This window comes from Embiotoca jacksoni, unplaced genomic scaffold, assembly GCF_022577435.1.
Source record: "Embiotoca jacksoni isolate LCO1_2020_lvr unplaced genomic scaffold, fEmbJac1.0.p SCAF_30, whole genome shotgun sequence".
NCBI classification, from domain to species: Eukaryota; Metazoa; Chordata; class Actinopteri; family Embiotocidae; genus Embiotoca; species Embiotoca jacksoni.
This window is the reverse complement of record NW_027185382.1, coordinates 4,559,425-4,576,126: the sequence shown is the minus strand read 5'-3', so window position 1 is coordinate 4,576,126 and position 16,702 is coordinate 4,559,425. Positions and strand designations below refer to the sequence as shown.

At 42.8% G+C, this 16,702-nt stretch overlaps 1 protein-coding gene across 3 annotated transcripts in view; it reads right to left on the bottom strand.

Annotated features, from left to right (window-relative positions):
• Window positions 1-16,702, bottom strand: part of ahr2 (aryl hydrocarbon receptor 2) — a 53,177-nt gene that overhangs the window by 26,886 nt on the left and 9,589 nt on the right. The window contains exon 1 of one of the 3 annotated variants that reach the window (XM_069163945.1): window positions 7,121-7,503. The exons of the other annotated variants lie outside the window; for them this stretch is intronic. Within the exon in view, the coding sequence (XP_069020046.1) occupies window positions 7,121-7,184 (64 nt within the window). The 5' untranslated portion in view covers window positions 7,185-7,503. Of the gene's footprint in view, window positions 1-7,120; window positions 7,504-16,702 lie in introns of those variants that run through there. 3 annotated transcript variants of the gene reach the window in all.

Sequence of the window (16,702 nt, the reverse complement as noted above, 5' to 3'; positions counted from 1 at the left end):
TCAGGTTTTGGGTGTTATCTCTGGACCAATAATCGAATGAGACACTTGATCTGTCCGTCTGCGTCGGGAATCTCTCACCTTCCCTAAAGGCGTCGCGGGCAAAGCGCGACAGGTTTTATTTGTTGATCCCGATAGGCTCCTAAAAATACACACCACATGGCTAAAAATATTTCGGCGGAGGACTGCGGCGCACATGGACAGCAATCACTCCAAGAGCTCCGTCAGCTGCTGCTACACGGAGCCCAATAGGAAACACATGATAAGCTACCTCCAAACAGCTGGAGGGGGTTTACTGGTGTGTGTGTGTGTGTGTGTGTGTGTGTGTGTGTGTGTGTGTGTGTGTGTGTGTGTGTGTGTGTGTGTGTGTGTGTGTGAGATCGCCCCATGATGCTGCTGAGTTAAAGCGACTGTGGTCTAATTTGTTCATGACTCCAAGCTTTTCTTCCTGTGCTGCAAAAAAAATACCCACTTGCCCCGGTTTGGTGATCTATATTTGAGCCTTTTTTTAATTAATAAAGCCTCCTGAAATTTCCTCATGCGAGACTCTGAATCCTGATCTTTGACTTCCCTGTGTAACAGGAGAAGGGAAGTCTCTTATTTTGACCCTGAAATGATGGAAAAAAAATTCTGCTAATCAGGTTAAATGAAGTAAAAGAGGTTGGTGTGCACTTGCAGCCAAGTTTAGCTCCAGGTGCAGGACACTGAAGTAAATGTAAGCCAGGAAGGACATCCGTCAGGCTGCAGAACGAATTAGTGACCAGAAAGCTGCTTCAGGGTGAATTTCAGACAAAGCTATCTTGTTATTTTTGTTATATTTTAAAAGAAAAATATGATTTAAAAACTATGCCCAGGACTAAATTACACTCTTGGGGTTGTTTTAACTTTTAAGAATCCTCTTAACTCGAGTTATTTTCAGCCAAACAGGTGCAACTGCTTTGGAAATGCCCACAAGGAATGTTTTCCATTATTTTCTGCAGTGTCAAGTCCAAAATAATCGACCCTAACCTGCGATAACAAACTAGTTTCACCCGCTCTGCACAGTCAATAGTTTCATGTGTCCGTTAAATGGTTAAAGCAGCCCTCTCCAGTGTGTAGTGATTACACAACCGGAGCCATTGTTTTGGTGTTCGGGCCTAGCGGCGAGGATGGCCAGTTTGCCAACATGTCTGAACCAGCTGGAAGGAGGCGCCGGCTCCTCTTTCATCTGCAGGAGTTCAAGTATGTAAACAAAAGGAGCAGCGCTGCAAAGACTCATCGCAGGAGCGCAGCGGCTAAAGATTCTGCTCGGAAAACACGAGACATGAGGTAATTTCTCTGGAGTCCCGTCCAGATGGACTCCAATAGTGTTTAAGGTTTTGCCCCCAGCGACATCTACTGTTTCCTTAAGTCTCTGTTTGGTCTTTTAAATGTCAGATACCTTCAAACTGTTGATCTGTACATCTTTAAAACTACCTTCTTTTTTTTTTTTTAAATCAGCTAACTCAATGATTAATAAACAATCAAAATTGTTAGTAATACATTTTCTGTCTACTGAGTGACTGATTAATACATTAATTGACAAACCGTTTACTGCACACACAAAAAAAATCTTGATTTCAGGTATAATTTTCTGATTTTATAATCATTTAATAATCACAGGCTCTGAAAGCAACTTTTAGTTCAATTCACTTGACTGTTGTAGTCAAAATTAAGATGAGTAGAAGTCAGATTTAATGCTGAATAACTCAAACTGATAAAAAAAAAAAAAATTTAAAAATCGGTTGGTGGATTTATGATCAGATATGATCAGATCTGTTTCTGAGCCATTGATGTTTCGTGTTGAATCTAAGAGTTACACTGAATCCTGCTGCAACACGCCTTCAGCTGGGATTATCTACTGTAAACCATCACACACACACACACACACACACACACACACACACACACACACACACACACACACACACCACAGATACAGTATTAATGAATGAGCTGCAGAAGTGTGTGCGTGCGTGTGCGTGTGTGTGTGTGTGTGTGTGTGTGTGTGTGTGTGTGTGAGAGAGGTTTTAATTTCCTGACCAAATGTTTTAACTGAACCACACACACACACATTTGAAATTTGCTGACGGTGTTACTGGTTGAACAGTTTTTGGCCGTAATAACTTCCAGAGAAACAGACTGTCTGGCATCATCAGACCAATCAATCAGTTGAATCTTTTCAAGTCATCGTGACCGAGTATCAGCATGTCAGACTTGAGTTACACAAATAAACACAAAAAAGTGGGAAAAGGTATAAATAAAGGGCAAATGGATCATATTTAGAAAGTTACATACAGTATGAACAGTGTGCAGTAACTAAGACGTGACCCATAGTCCAGGTGAGACCTGGTCCAAATCATATCTGGTCCAATCAGCTTGAGTTTGGTTTGGTTCTGCTCGAGCTGCCCTGGGTTTCATCTCCCAGTCTGCACACAATCTGCTTTTGTCTTCTTGCTGGAGCTTGTTGGGCTTGTAAGATTTCAATACACTCTAATTACCAGTTTCATCTAAACTTCTTAACTTAGCACCAGCCTTCTGAACGAGGTGGGGGTCCGAGTTCAACCAAACTGAAAAGTGAATCCAATGCAGAAGTGCCTTAAAGTGCAATACCACCGAGGACCACTAGGGGATCCAACAAACCTCCGGCTCCAATAGACTCTCATTCAAAAAGCATGAACTTCTCTAAAGAAATTAAAAGTCAATAAATTCCTTCTTTTTGGTCAGTGTTCTGGTGGTCCTTCTGAAAATAATTACATCCTTAGTTAGATATTAGGCCTCAAACACAGCATGTCCAGTTTGATTGACAGGCCTAAGGTGCACCCAGTTTTCCAGCGTAGGTGGGCGGAGCATAGTGGTCTCTGGTTCCTCAATCTACCTGAACTACAGACTAATGCGGAAATAATTGGTCCATCATTCGTTTCAGCCATCACACACAGACAACATCCGATCACTGAGGGTCATTTCGCGATCCTGTTCACTGCTTTGCAATAAGCTCACCCTCAGCCAGGCGAATAAAAATCAGTGACACTGCAGCTGAAAAATTACAGCACTTTCAGTTCATGAGAAACTGAGAAAACACAAAAAGGGAAAACAGATTAAGTTCAAAGTCGAAGTCGGAGTACTGCAGGCTCCGTGTTGTGAAACTCTGCATGATGTCAAAATGCCTCTATGGCGATTTCACAAGTCGGCTTCCTCTGCGTTCGCGAAGATAAAAGTCCACCCCCCCTCTCCCCCCCCGCACGTCCCCCTTCACACCTTTCTGCTCAGGGGGACACTTATTCCTCTTTTTGCCTCCGCTTTTCTGGCGTCCGATCACAGATGGGGAGTTTTCTAAAACATGACATGACAAAACAAAACAACAACACACACACACACACACACACACACACACACACACACACACACACACACACAAAAGGCGATGACGCAGGCTTGGCCCAACTAGCTTTTTTACTTGAAACCATATTGCCTTCACTCGTGGCACATATCCCTATCAATTACACAACTTTGATTTAAGAGATTAAAAATATTCCCAGAAATGACCGCAGGGACAGCTGGGAAAAACGGAGCAGGAGGAGGGAGGGGGGCATTCAGACCGGTCTGCTCCAGCAGGCTTCTTTTCATGCAAGTGTCTTTGAAGAAAAGGCAAGATGGAACACACCGAGAGACAATGGCAGATGTAAACTGCAGATTACACTCATCAGCTGTGTAATCTGTGTCGCCTGCTTCACATCAGATAAACTCTCCACAGTCTGAACATGAAAATCTGCTGTTATCGACATTTATTAGCCTGTGTTGTGTTGAAAAAGAAAACAAGTTTAGGATAATTTATCTTGTGTTAAAAACCTCGTGCGACTCTCATCTGCAAAGCTTGTGTTGCAGTTATTATTTTTTATGCAGCTGATAAATAATTTGCCAAAATTTCCTCTCAAAGTTTCCACAAATTTGTTGCTAATCACACAAAACGAGGTGCACGACATTCAAAACTAACAATAAGTAGTCAGTGAGCATTTACAATGAAATCGTGATCTGTTATTGAGGATATATCAGAAAAATACTCATAAATATATATTTTTTAAAAAGCCATGCAAATTGTAGATTAAATGAAGATTTTAAAATTACGACCTGTTACTGAAGTTATTTCGCACCACCGAAGGAAAATGAGCACTTTGTCTGACTTCAATCTATAATTAAAAATAATATGTTAAGTTCTTGCAACACTCAACACGACTACTGTGTTCAAAATGACTCATACAAGTGCAACAAAAGAAGACTTCATGCAGATGAAAGACGTCGACTTGAATCTATAATTTAAAATAAGCTGAAGATATCAGCGGCTCAAGTTCCTGCCTCACCGAACCGTCTTTTTGCAGACTGGCAGTGTCTCGTTTCTTTAATGACCGACATACTTGCCTCGCTGCCTATGTAAACTCTCATTCATGAGGACAGAGGCGTGGCCGAGAGGCTGCCAGTAATTTTCCACCATAAAAATCTAACCAAACTCACATCCCTGTCATTAAAACGCCAGCACCACTGCAGCTCCAGACGTGCAGCGTGCGCAGGGGAGTCCCACACCTGAGCAGCGTGCACACATGCATCGCCCCAATCTCCTCGGTACCCGCTTCCGATATGCTGATTTACGCCTGTTTTCTGTGAGGAAGTGAGACGGCTTCATGTGGTCTGAACTCACGGTGGATCGGATGCAACAGGTGGATGGCGGACTTGGATTTATTTACCCTCGATTGAAGTGAACTTTTACTGATGTTGGGAAAACTGCCATTTTTTTTAATTATTACAATTCCAGCTGAAATGGACACAAAAGGCTGTAAATATGACTCTTGTTGTGAGGGAAATATCTGTCACTGCATTAATTAGTTCAGTGACAGTTAGGACGGGAGTATGAGGGGAAAATGTGCCTGCTAATTTCATCCAAAAGCTCTCGTTCTGATGTAAAAGCAGCAGAATATGTGCATTATTATAAATAGCTTCAAGATGCAGCAGTGAAATAACAGAAATACATCAGCATTGCTCGTGTGTCAGTGATTTGTAGTTCAGCTTAATCCCATAAGATCAAAGAGCCTGAAATTTTAATTAAAAACATCCTCAGAGGTATTTTGACATCAACAACACAACCGCTGTGTGCAAGAACTCCCCAAAGCAACAAGGAAAACATAAAAACATCCAAAAATGAAATGAAAAATAATCAAGATTGATAATGAGCTTCGCTGTTCATGCAGGAACTGTTATTAGGTGAACTCTCGTCATCGCTGGAAGATGTCTCTGATCAGACCACCGGGCTGGAGCTTCTCGTTATATAAGATACATCCATCTGCAGCTCGCAGATCATCGAATGAGAGGAGAGGCTAACTTTGACCGACACGTTTGGGTCGATAGAAGGGAAGAGAAGGCAGGAAGCAGCTTGTTCCTCTGAGGAAAATTATATCATGGCTGCTCAGTGACTGTATCCTGAGTCTGGAAACGTCTGCGATGTATCACAAAAGGAAAAGTTGTTCCTCCCCATCTGGAGGCACCTGAACTGAGTTTCATTCCTCCAAACCCGCTGATATTCACCAGATTTCTCAGCAATGATGATTCACCAAATACTAACACGTGAACTAGGAGTAGACTTCTACATTAAGAGAGGTCTTAGATGGGAAAACATACGAGTTTTTTCCATTTCTATTCATCTTTTTGTGCGGAAGCCAACAAGGAGGAACACGGTGTGACTTGGTTGCACAGATACAGACAGTGTACTAACGGACAAGTTAAAACAAAGTGTGGGAGTAGAGGTCAGGATGAAGGATGAAGGATGGGTGTGTAGCGCCCTGCACTTCCATGCAGGACACCAGAGTTTGTGTCCCGGTCACAGACGTGAAATGAATTCCTGTTTTAGCAGAATTGTGAACGAAGCGCTGCCGTTCTGATCAGGTCAGAAACTCACTTCAGCCTCGTGTTCGACCAGCAGCGATTCGCCTCTTGTAAAAACTCTGAATCTGCGAGAGAGGAGTTGTTTACTGTTTCAAGCTTTCAGTTTTATATTAAAACCAACGTAATAAACAGCTGGAGGAAACAACAGCTAATAAAAAGTTGTCTCGGAACTCAAACTTCTCTTTTTTGGGGGTTTTACACAACAGCCGTGTTCGGATTGATCGGGCAGGTTTACAATTAGTCACCAGTTTAGTCAGCAGTTGACTTCTTACTTAAATATGTCTTCATGCATGAGCTGTTTTTCCGAGAAGGTTGATGATATTTGTCATAAAAAATATATCACATTGGTCTTCATGTCAGACGCAAAACATATGAAGAGCTTGTAAAATACATTTCTTATGCAATAAACAACCGAACAGCACATAAAAGTAAAGCTAAAACGAGCAGGAGATTCAATTATTAACTTTAACTTCATAAAAGTAAATCAGTTACAGGAGTTATTTCTCTGCATTGATTACAAATATTAGCTTCATGCAGCTTTTATTTGTAATGGAGTATTTTTTTAAAGTAAAGTCACCGACTTCTGCTGTGTTTTTACAGGAACTTTTTAAAGCTTTCACATCGTATCTGTACCTCATAAGAGGCAAACAAAAAGTCCCTTCCTGCTCACAATTTTCACTTTGTTCTCTGCAAACTGCAGCAGAAAACAACATATTCAAATCCCAAAACGTCAGTGACCGTTTGACTGAAAGCGACTGCTCCGTGCGTCGGGGACGGGCACTGGTGTGCAGCAGCTGGCCGAGAGTGAGCTGGTTTTCACTGCAGCGGATCACCACAGCAGCTCGTTTTATTAATGAGCCGCCGCTCTTGTGCCGAAGCTGCGGCGAAGATTGAAATCAGCTGCTGTCGTCTTTGATTGAAGTGAAATCCTACAGGCTCTCGGCTTTAAGGAGCTCATCCTAAATGTGCACTTTGGTGTCTTGACAGCGTTCTGGCAACGTCTGCCTGATCTCTGATCTCTGTTTTTTATCAAATCCGCACTCAGACTCGATTGTATGCTCAGCAGAAGTGCAACAAAAACCAACGCCTGTCTTTTTGGTGACTCCTTGCCCTGTTTGAGTTCATCTGGCCCAATCTGGCCCCAGCTGTGGCTAGATCAGAGGTTAGCAGACACCTTTCTCTCTACCGTGACTTCGCCCCAGGCGCTTCCTCCCGCCCCAACTTCCTCTGACAAACATTACTTCCTGTAAGACACAGAGGAGAGATTAGTCAACGCGTTTTACAGGTTTCCCCCGATTAGCTGACAAGCACGTGGAGCTCTGCGTTGAGATGAGGCTGCATGCCGGGCCGAAGCTCGGCTCCGTCTGAACTGATCAGCCTCACGCTGATTTTCATTTTCTTCAGTTTTATAATCTGCACCATAAATCATCCTCTTCTGCTTCTCCGGAAGCTTTATGTTCTTCTCATTTCCTCAGTTTCTTTTTCATTTTGACGCCTATATGTTTTCTGTGAAGCTGTATTTATGCCCCTGTGAGCAAAAAGTCCTGTTGTGTGACAGAGAGGATAGAAAGCCTCGACTGGGTTTAGGGTGAAAGGTGCTCTGTGGTTTGGGGTTTGTTGCTTTCAATAACAACTGAAAACTGTCTGTGCTGCACAAGTAAATAGTTAGAAACAATGCTCTGATGTGACCTCTGTTCAGCGTTTGCACACATCAGCTAAAGATTTGTCCTCCAAGGCGGCAGAAAGGAGCAATATGGTCCTTTTTAAGCAGCTTAAATAGCATTTTCAAACTTTAACCACATTTCAAAGGAAGTTCATCGAGCTTCAGCGCCTCATTAATGACCAAAACGTCAGATTTAAGTGTTTAACGCAGCAAAGAGAGTCAGCTTGGCAGCTCCTCCTCTGACTGAGGGTGTGTTGACCATTTCTTCTCATGTAAAACACATTTTTAATCACTCTGCGTTTGTGCGAGAACAGTTGAGCAAGACGGCGATGCAAAACACAGATTTGCATAGAGGAGATAAAAAATCTGGACCAAGCTCAGCAGCAACATCTCACCTCGAACAAGAGACAGAAATACAGCAGGTTACTGCTCCTCTACGATCTCTCCCGCAGTAATTAAAAAGCAGACCTGTCAGGTGTCAGACACGAGAACACACGGCGTGTTTGGAGCTGAGAATTCTGGGTAAAACACTGACTTAATATTTAGTCAGTGCTGGCGAGCGGACAGATAAAAGAGACGGGGTCGTTTCATGGTTTGCCAGCTTTATGATTGTTCTCCGCATGAGGAATAAAGCTCGGCACAGAAACAACACCGTGGCACGAAAACAAAGCGTGAGATGAGGTCACCGATAGGATTGTACGATACAGTGATGGAGGGAGGCGTACATGTGCGATTGATTTGTGATGTCTGGCGCTTTGCCACAGAGATCAGGACTGTATAGGATGTGAATACAGTTTGAGGGAACATACAGCTGTCGCCACTGTTGACCTACTTCTATTCTTCTTGTCGACACATTTGTCCTGTTATTTATTTATTTCACTGACCAGATGACAGCGACTGACTTGGTATCTAGACTACAACCTGACCTGCTTTTGTTCAAATCCGACCTCCTCTAACAGGAAGTGATCAGCAAAGAAGCAAGACATGCAGACGGAGAACACTTCAGGGTGATTACAGCAGAAATATCTGATGATAAAGTTGCATCCTACAATCGTGGACAAAAAGTTTACAGCTGACAAATTATGTTTACTTATATTTATCAGCTGAAAATGGTTTACTTTCTATTCAATGCGCTGTCACTTATAGTATTACAGCAGGTCATCTAACACATCATTATGGGCTCAGTTCAATCTTGCTGACATTATACAGTAAACCACTGCTTCCCCAGCTTTGACCCTTTATAAACAAGCGGTGCATGTGTCACTATGAATGGTTTCTTTTAATAGCTTTTAGTTCTGAAGGAGGTCTGAGGCAGCTCCAAATAAAACAGTTTCATGTCCCCGTGTAGGGTCCGGACCCAAGGTTGGGAACCACAGCAGCTGAGTGCTCTTTGTGTGGGAGTTGTAAAGCAGCTTAAGTACAGAAGTGAAACACAGAAGCGGCGCTGCGTACGACTAAACGCCTGCATGATTTCTACATCGAGTCTGCTGCACACACACACACACACACACACACACACACACACACACACACACACACACACACACACACACATACATACACACGCACACGCACACACACACACACACATACATACACACTCACACACACATACACACGCACACACACACACACACACACACACACACACATACATACACACGCACACGCACACACACACACACACATACATACACACTCACACACACACACATACACACGCACACACACACACACACACACGCACACACACACATACATACATACACACGCACACACACATACACACACACACACACACACACACATATACATACACACGCACACACACATACACACACACACACACACACACACACACACACACACACGCACGCACGCACACACGCACACACACACACACACACACACACACACACACACTCTGGTCTTCCCCAGATGCCTGGGCAGGTTTCTACACGACTGCACTGTTTTGACTGCGATGCTCCGAGCAGAGGGTCTGCTGGTTTCGATGCTATCACAGACATCACAGGACGTTTTCCGAGACCTTTCTCAGACTTATTCCAGGAGTCAGTCCACAACATTCCCAAACTAAGACAACCATAAAACCACTAATATCAACCACCCGAGTGGCAAAACTATGGACCGAGAAACTCCTTCATGTCCCCTCCCTCCTCGTTTTATGTGCTTTATTCTGGGTTGACAGAACCGGTTTGCTGCAGTGTTTTAAATGTCTCTGCGTTGGACTTTGTCTCTCCTGCCAATACAAATATTGATGTGCCGACACAAACCAGTTCTTTCTCTTTCTCTCTTTTCTTAATCCTCTTCCTCTTCATTGAACAATGACCAGACTGAGTTCCTCAACCAGCCAACAAAGAGTGAACAACAAAAAAAAGAAAGAAAGAGAACTTTGAAAACAAGTCCTGATTGAAAACAATACAAATATCTGAGAATCTGCATCTCAAAAGCTCTAAAGCTGCAACCAACCATTACGTTATTATTGATGAGGATGTTGATGCTTTTTTCAAACAATCATTTAGTCTACCAAATATCTGCAGTCTAAACTCAAAAGATTCGACTTTTTCATGTCGAATACAAAGATGTAAAACTGAGAGTTTACAAGTTCAATGCTGAATGTTCAACAACTGTTTCTCTGACAAAATGAACTTGTTTTCATTAATTTATGAGAATCAGACGCAGTAAAAACAGCCTTCACAGTCGTGGCAAGTGTCCAGAATCAGAGTTTCTTTAATAACTTTCCAAACTGTACGCATGTTTACCAGCAGGGAAATTACACCTCTGACCCCTGATCTGATCTGATCTGTAAAAGTCCTAAATATTCCAGGAGTTCTATAAACAGCACGAATCCAAACTTCCCCTCACCAAAATACTTGCTTTAATTTAGTTGTGCAGGAGCACTTCAGTTCGCCTCATTTCGCCCCGGGACACAGGCAGGTCCCACCAAACACCGTTAAACCAGGCATCTGTTTCCTGACAGCGGTTACCCGGCGCGGGAGTCCTGCTAAACAGTGAATCTGCAGCAGGACTCTGCAGCTTGTGTTCTGGAGCCGTGCTGCTGATATGTTGGGGGTTTGTTTTGGTTGTTTTACACGTCTTTGTACTTTGTCACTGTGCGTGAAAGCTCAGCAACAACCACAACAGTGAACGTCAACACCAGTTTGTGTCTGTTGACACCTCCTGTCAGCCTGTCACTCAAAGAGTAGGAAAAAGCAGAAGTGGGAAGAAGGGACAGGATGTTCAGAACCTCTCCGTTAACCTGAAAACACTGCTTCACTTACAGAGTGCAGCTGCAGAGATACTTGTACTAGTTTAAGTCACAGAGCTTTTGACAACATAAAACAGTCAAGAGTGAACTGTCAGCTGCGGCCTCATCGACTAGAAGATCGTTGCACCAGCCTCGACCATGACACATGTCGCAGGTCATAAAGAGGAAGTTCGGTGCTCCCAGCAGATTCAAGCTGCCTGAGGCCTGAATCTGTCCACTAGAAACACATCTGGAAAACGCATGGAGGACGGGGGGGGGGGGGGTGCATGCTGTGAGAAAAAAAAGCAAGTGTGTGTTCATAAAAGTACAGTATTTGTGTGTGTGTATGTGTGTGTGTTTCCAAGGCCCCAGCGAAAGGAGGGAAGTTCAGCCGAGCTATTCGAAAACCACAAATTATGAGTCTCCACAGCCAGAAATCTGCTCTGCTGCGGCCTCATTGACAGGACAACGAAGACTTCACCCCAAAAACCAAACGCATCCACGCCGGGAAAAAATGTCACAACCTCAAATTCATTGCGCCGTATTTCAAGAGACACGGAGGATCTTCATCCAAAGCAACTATTTTGTGGGCGAACACTTAACTGATGCACACGAAAAGAAAACACGGATCTCTAATAGACTTCTTTGTCTCAACAGTTGCCTCTTAACACAAAGCATCTGTTCTATTTTGATGTGCAAGTGCAGGCAGTGTGGTGGCTGTTTTCTCATTTATTGTAAAATACATCATCCTTCACTTTCCCTGCCGTCACCCCACCCCACCCCACCCACCCCCCTCAGGTGTGGTAACACCGTCTTTGTACACCGTCAGCCAAGTAAACACGTCCTCCCACATAAATGATACAAAAGACAAAGTGAACAAGGTGAGAAAAGAAAGCGGTCTTGTCTCCGGTGTCACTTTAAAACACACCTTCACTCTTCGTGGTCAGTTTGCCGAGTGTCACGGTCACTTTAATTTGTGCATTTTTGTGATTTTGTATCATGTTGTGGTCGTTTTTGCATCTTTTTCTTCCTTTATCTCTTTTTGGTTGTTTTGCGTTTCTTGGTGATTTTGAGTTTCCTTCACCATTTTTATTTGATGCCAGATTTTGTAGGTCGCTTTGCTGTACGATGAGTCCCTTCAAACATAGTCTGACCCATTGGGCCCTTTGGCCTGTGCCCAGTTTGCTTGGTCAGTAATCCATTCCTGGGTTTTGTATATGTACCTTTATAATATATGAATAAACACATTAAACAAGTGTGTGTTCACCTTGACCTTAAAAGCCAGAGGCCGACAGTTTGGTGCTGTACGGTTCCATACATGAAGAACAGAAAAATATTCAGAGCATTTCTGAGATGATGCAAGTTAACAATCAGATGGAGGCACAAAAAAAAGAAAAGAATCAAAGACAGACAAGACAGCCAGACGCTGAGGATGAAAGCAGAGCCGTGTCTGAACATGAGGGAGGTCTGGTTCAGAAAGTCTTCACACTGCAGAACAATGCCAGTGTTGTGAACATTGGAAATGGGATCGAACCCCCGGGTGTTTCCCAGCAGCCTGTCGTCCCCGTCCCGCGGCTCGGCCTTCGGGGAAAGACGAGGACGAGAGGACGGACACAGAGCGTTCCTTTCTCAGCCACATCCTGCTGGAGCGATGAGCCGGACTGGCCTTCCCTTGAGCCTTTACACTCACAGGTCATCTTTGTTCACCCAGAGGCATGCTGGGAAATTCACTAGTAGATGGACTCTGTCTGTCTGGTGTGTGTTTGGTAACGCCACAATCCCACTGAGAAGACTCACCACCAGTGTTTTAGCACGTTTATTTTAGCAGATAAACGCGTCTCGTCTTTGGTTTGAATGTCAAATGATGCAACGAAGAGAGATGCAAAACAAATATTTGACTTTCTTTCGGACAAATTTGTCATTAAACGTCTGGTCTTGTTTATCTACTGACCAATAAAAATGTAAGTTATTGAAAAAAGCACAGTTTAGGCTCAGTGGACTTTCAGGGATTAAAAGTTACCAAAACGTTAGCTAAAATGTTGTTTTCAAAATCAACGGCTCATTATAAGTCACTAAAATCAAAGAATAATGTTGACTTATGAGTTGTACATTTGTCATTTTGACATCCACCAATGTCCTCAATTGTCTTCAAACTCCATATTATTTTCTTTAAATGATAAGAAGATCAAACTTCAAAATGTGAAGTGTTGAAAAACTCGCCAGTTTGCAAAGACGACCGTCTCCATGCAGCTTCAACACAGTGAATGCATTACTTGTGTGATTAATATTGAATGAATGTTTTTGCTGCAGGACTTTGATTTCAGAAAACGATAAACTTGTCAACATTTTCATCACAATGGCCCTGCTGTTTTTGACATTTTGTTTCCCGGTTAGTCACTAAATCACAGCGGTACCGTCTTCGAATACAAGTTCGGTTACTTTGCCAGGTGTCCATTCATCAATTTGGAGACCTTATTGGACTCTGGAGCTCCGGCTGTGTATATACTTTATTCATCGTGGCAGTTATGATGTTGGCCTGTGTTGAAATGACAGTGGAGGAGGTATGTCGTTGTTGGCAAACACCGAGCTTTCTCAGCCTTGGAGGTCTTGTGGTTCGTCCGAATTCCTCCTGAGGAGTAATCTAATTGAGAGACTCCTGCTGCCATCATCGTCTGGCCTGCACAGAGGCCACACACAGCAGCCTGTGGACCGCCTCACCGAGCAGCAAACAAAGGAGATCTTCATGTCTGGGGAAAGGGGTGAAGATACAGAGGCTTCTTTCTCAGAAACCCTCTTTTACGTTCAGTTTTCAGAGCATTGTTAGGAAAGACATAAACTACGTCTGCATGGAAAATATGTTTATTTTGCCAGATGCCAAGTTGAGCTCAAGAGCTAAGAATATCAAAGCCACTTCCTGCCCTGTCCTGGGCAGGATTTTATATAATCTTTCCCGCTTTCTTTTAAGAAGCTCTACAAAACAGTTCAGATGCAGCTTATTAATTTTAGGTCAACAAATCATGTGTTTTTGACAAAAAATTGGCTTCTACTACAAACAGGTTCTCCAGAAAAATAACTGTTTTATCATTTAATTGACAGGTCAAAATGTACCAAATTGTGTTTCCAGCCTCTTAAATATGATTATTTGTTGCTTTTCTTTATTTTATGCGACTATAAACTAAATATTTGTAGATTTTTGAGTGCTTGTCAGATCAGTCAAGCAACCTGAAAGTGAGATGGGCACTTTTAAATACTTTCTGACGTGCTTAATTAACTAGTTATCTAAAAGATGTAAAATATTGTATTGAAACAATTTCTAAAACCCAAACTGTTATTAGATGAAGGAAAAACTGATTAAATATAAGGTTGAACACTTTGGAAAATCTCTAACAGGATTGAAAACCTTTTAATGTCTTAACGTCGCGTCTTATGTTGAAATTGGCTTGTTGTTGCAATCCATGCTACATAATTCTGCCTCATTTATTACTACATGTATTAACACATATTGCATCAGTTTGACTCTCCAGTTTGGACAAGCTACATACTGCGTGAAGCAAACTTCACACCAGCAACCACATCGCTTCAAATTAATAAGGTGAAAGAGGAAATAAATTGGCATGTAAGTTATAGGAAACTTTAAGTTAACATAAAAATCTTGCCTCGAGCAGCTGTAATGTATCAGGTCCTTTTAAAAATCACCTTATAAACTCAATTTTATGGGCTCGCTTTTTGCCGCTTGATGGCTTTTGTTTTATTATTTTCACTATTATATTTACCCTGCGTCTGCATGCTTTTATCTTGTCCACTTTTAATAATGTCCTGACTTTGATGCCTGCATTTATTTGACTGCTAAAGTGATTTTATGTGCAATGTTTTATGCAAATAATGGATTATCATTACAACTTAAAGGGGGGCAATGAAACCAAGAGACAGAGAGAGAAAGATAAGAAACAGATAATTATCATTATTATTATTATTAAGTTAGAAACCATGCCAGCACATTCACCGTCTCACCCAAACATTCTGTTTCAACAGACCATCCATCATATGGCCAGAATACATTTCCTCACAAGCAGAACCCGCTGCAGACAAAAGCTACGAATGATAATCAGGACCGACTGAGGGATAAATTCAGGGACAAGTGAGGAAGACAGAGTCCATATTGCCATCTGGATTCATCTGAAGGTGGACAACAAACCTGTCATTACATCATGAAAAAGTAAAACCTCAAAAGCAACATAATGAGCACTTTTTAATACTGAAGAAAAGCCTCAAATGTGGCTAATCGCGTGCACCACAATGCACTTCAAATGAATGTATGCAGCTTTCAAAGAGAGCTTTGAAGGAGCAGAAATGAGGTAAAATTGGGGATCTTTCTGTGTGTGTGTGTGTGTGTGTGTGTGTGTGTGTGTGTGTGTGTGTGTGTGTGTGTGTGTGTGTGTGTGTGTGTGTGTGTGTGTGTGTGTGTGTGTGTGTGTTGCAGAGGTTTATGAATCCATAAAGCGCCGAGTTGTCCTGGTGCAGGTCTGCCGTGCAAACAGGCCTCCCCGCTGTAACAACAAACCGGATTCCCGCGGCGTTTGTTTGAGGTGGAGGGGGGGGGGGGGCGGCGAGGTCGGAGGAGCTGTGAACTTCAGACGTAGGAGCCGAGGAGGAAAAGGCCGAACAGTTGAAGGAAAAGGGGCCCCCGGGGTGCTGCAGGGGCCGCCACAGGAAACGGGCGGGGCTCAGTGGGAGGGTGATGGATCAGTGGCCAAGAAATGGGTGGAGGCGGGGTAAGAAGTATGGAGCTATTATGAAATCTCTGCTCTCTGTCTACTACATGGTGTACATTAGTTGTTCCAATATGCTGCTTACAAGCAAGAAACCGATCAATAAATACAGTCTGTCAGCTTCGTGATAAATCTATGCTAACTAACAAGAATTAAGAACAGACTTCTACCTACTACTTAACATGTCAATTTAAGTTTATCTGAATCCATAAATCTGAATCCAAACTTTCTGACCTTTCAAAATAAGAGCACTGAGAGAAGCTGCTGGAGCCACAATCTTTCCCCACAGTGACACTGTAGTTTGAAAGTAACCAGACCCTCGGCGCTGCCTCCATATGCATTTGTTGAGCCGACACTAAGTGACCGGCGCAGCCAAATAATTGATGAATCCGGAGCAACAGGCTCATCTGTCTGTTTCCTTTGGCAACAGTTTGAGGCTGTTGGAAAACAGAGGACTGAAAATCTCCTCTTGTGATGAAAACGATTGCAAACATACTTTCTGCAGACACAGAAACACTAAAGCTGGCAGTGAGTCCGGTTTTGGGTTTTTGTTTTTTTTACTGTCTCAGATCACAAATAGACCATAAGATGTCTGCAGGGGGCTGATAGGGCAGTTAGTCAATGCCAATGAGTCATTGATCACCCGCCAGCGGTAGAGATTTCTGGCTCAATTTGCAGCCTGAACAAAAACTCCCATTGATTCCAGCAATGATGGCCTCATTTTCAAGCCAATAAAATGAACACTGCAGCAGTTTTATTATTCTAGTGTTGGGCGATATATCACCTCACCAGACGTTTCTGATCGGGGCTCCGAATGCCTTCTTAACCGATTCGTTCAGGGAGAATTTATTGTTTGTGTCAATCGCAGCTGATGCAGAATTCCCTGAACTGACGAGATACTCAAACTTTATTATCCAACAGAGCGGGAAATACCTCTTCAGAATTCCCTTTGCAATTTAGCTAAAAATACAATCTGATACATAAATATAAAAGCTTTCGTAGGGTCTTTAAAATGTCTCTTTTTCTACCAGAATCAATCCAAATCTCAAAGATTCTTTC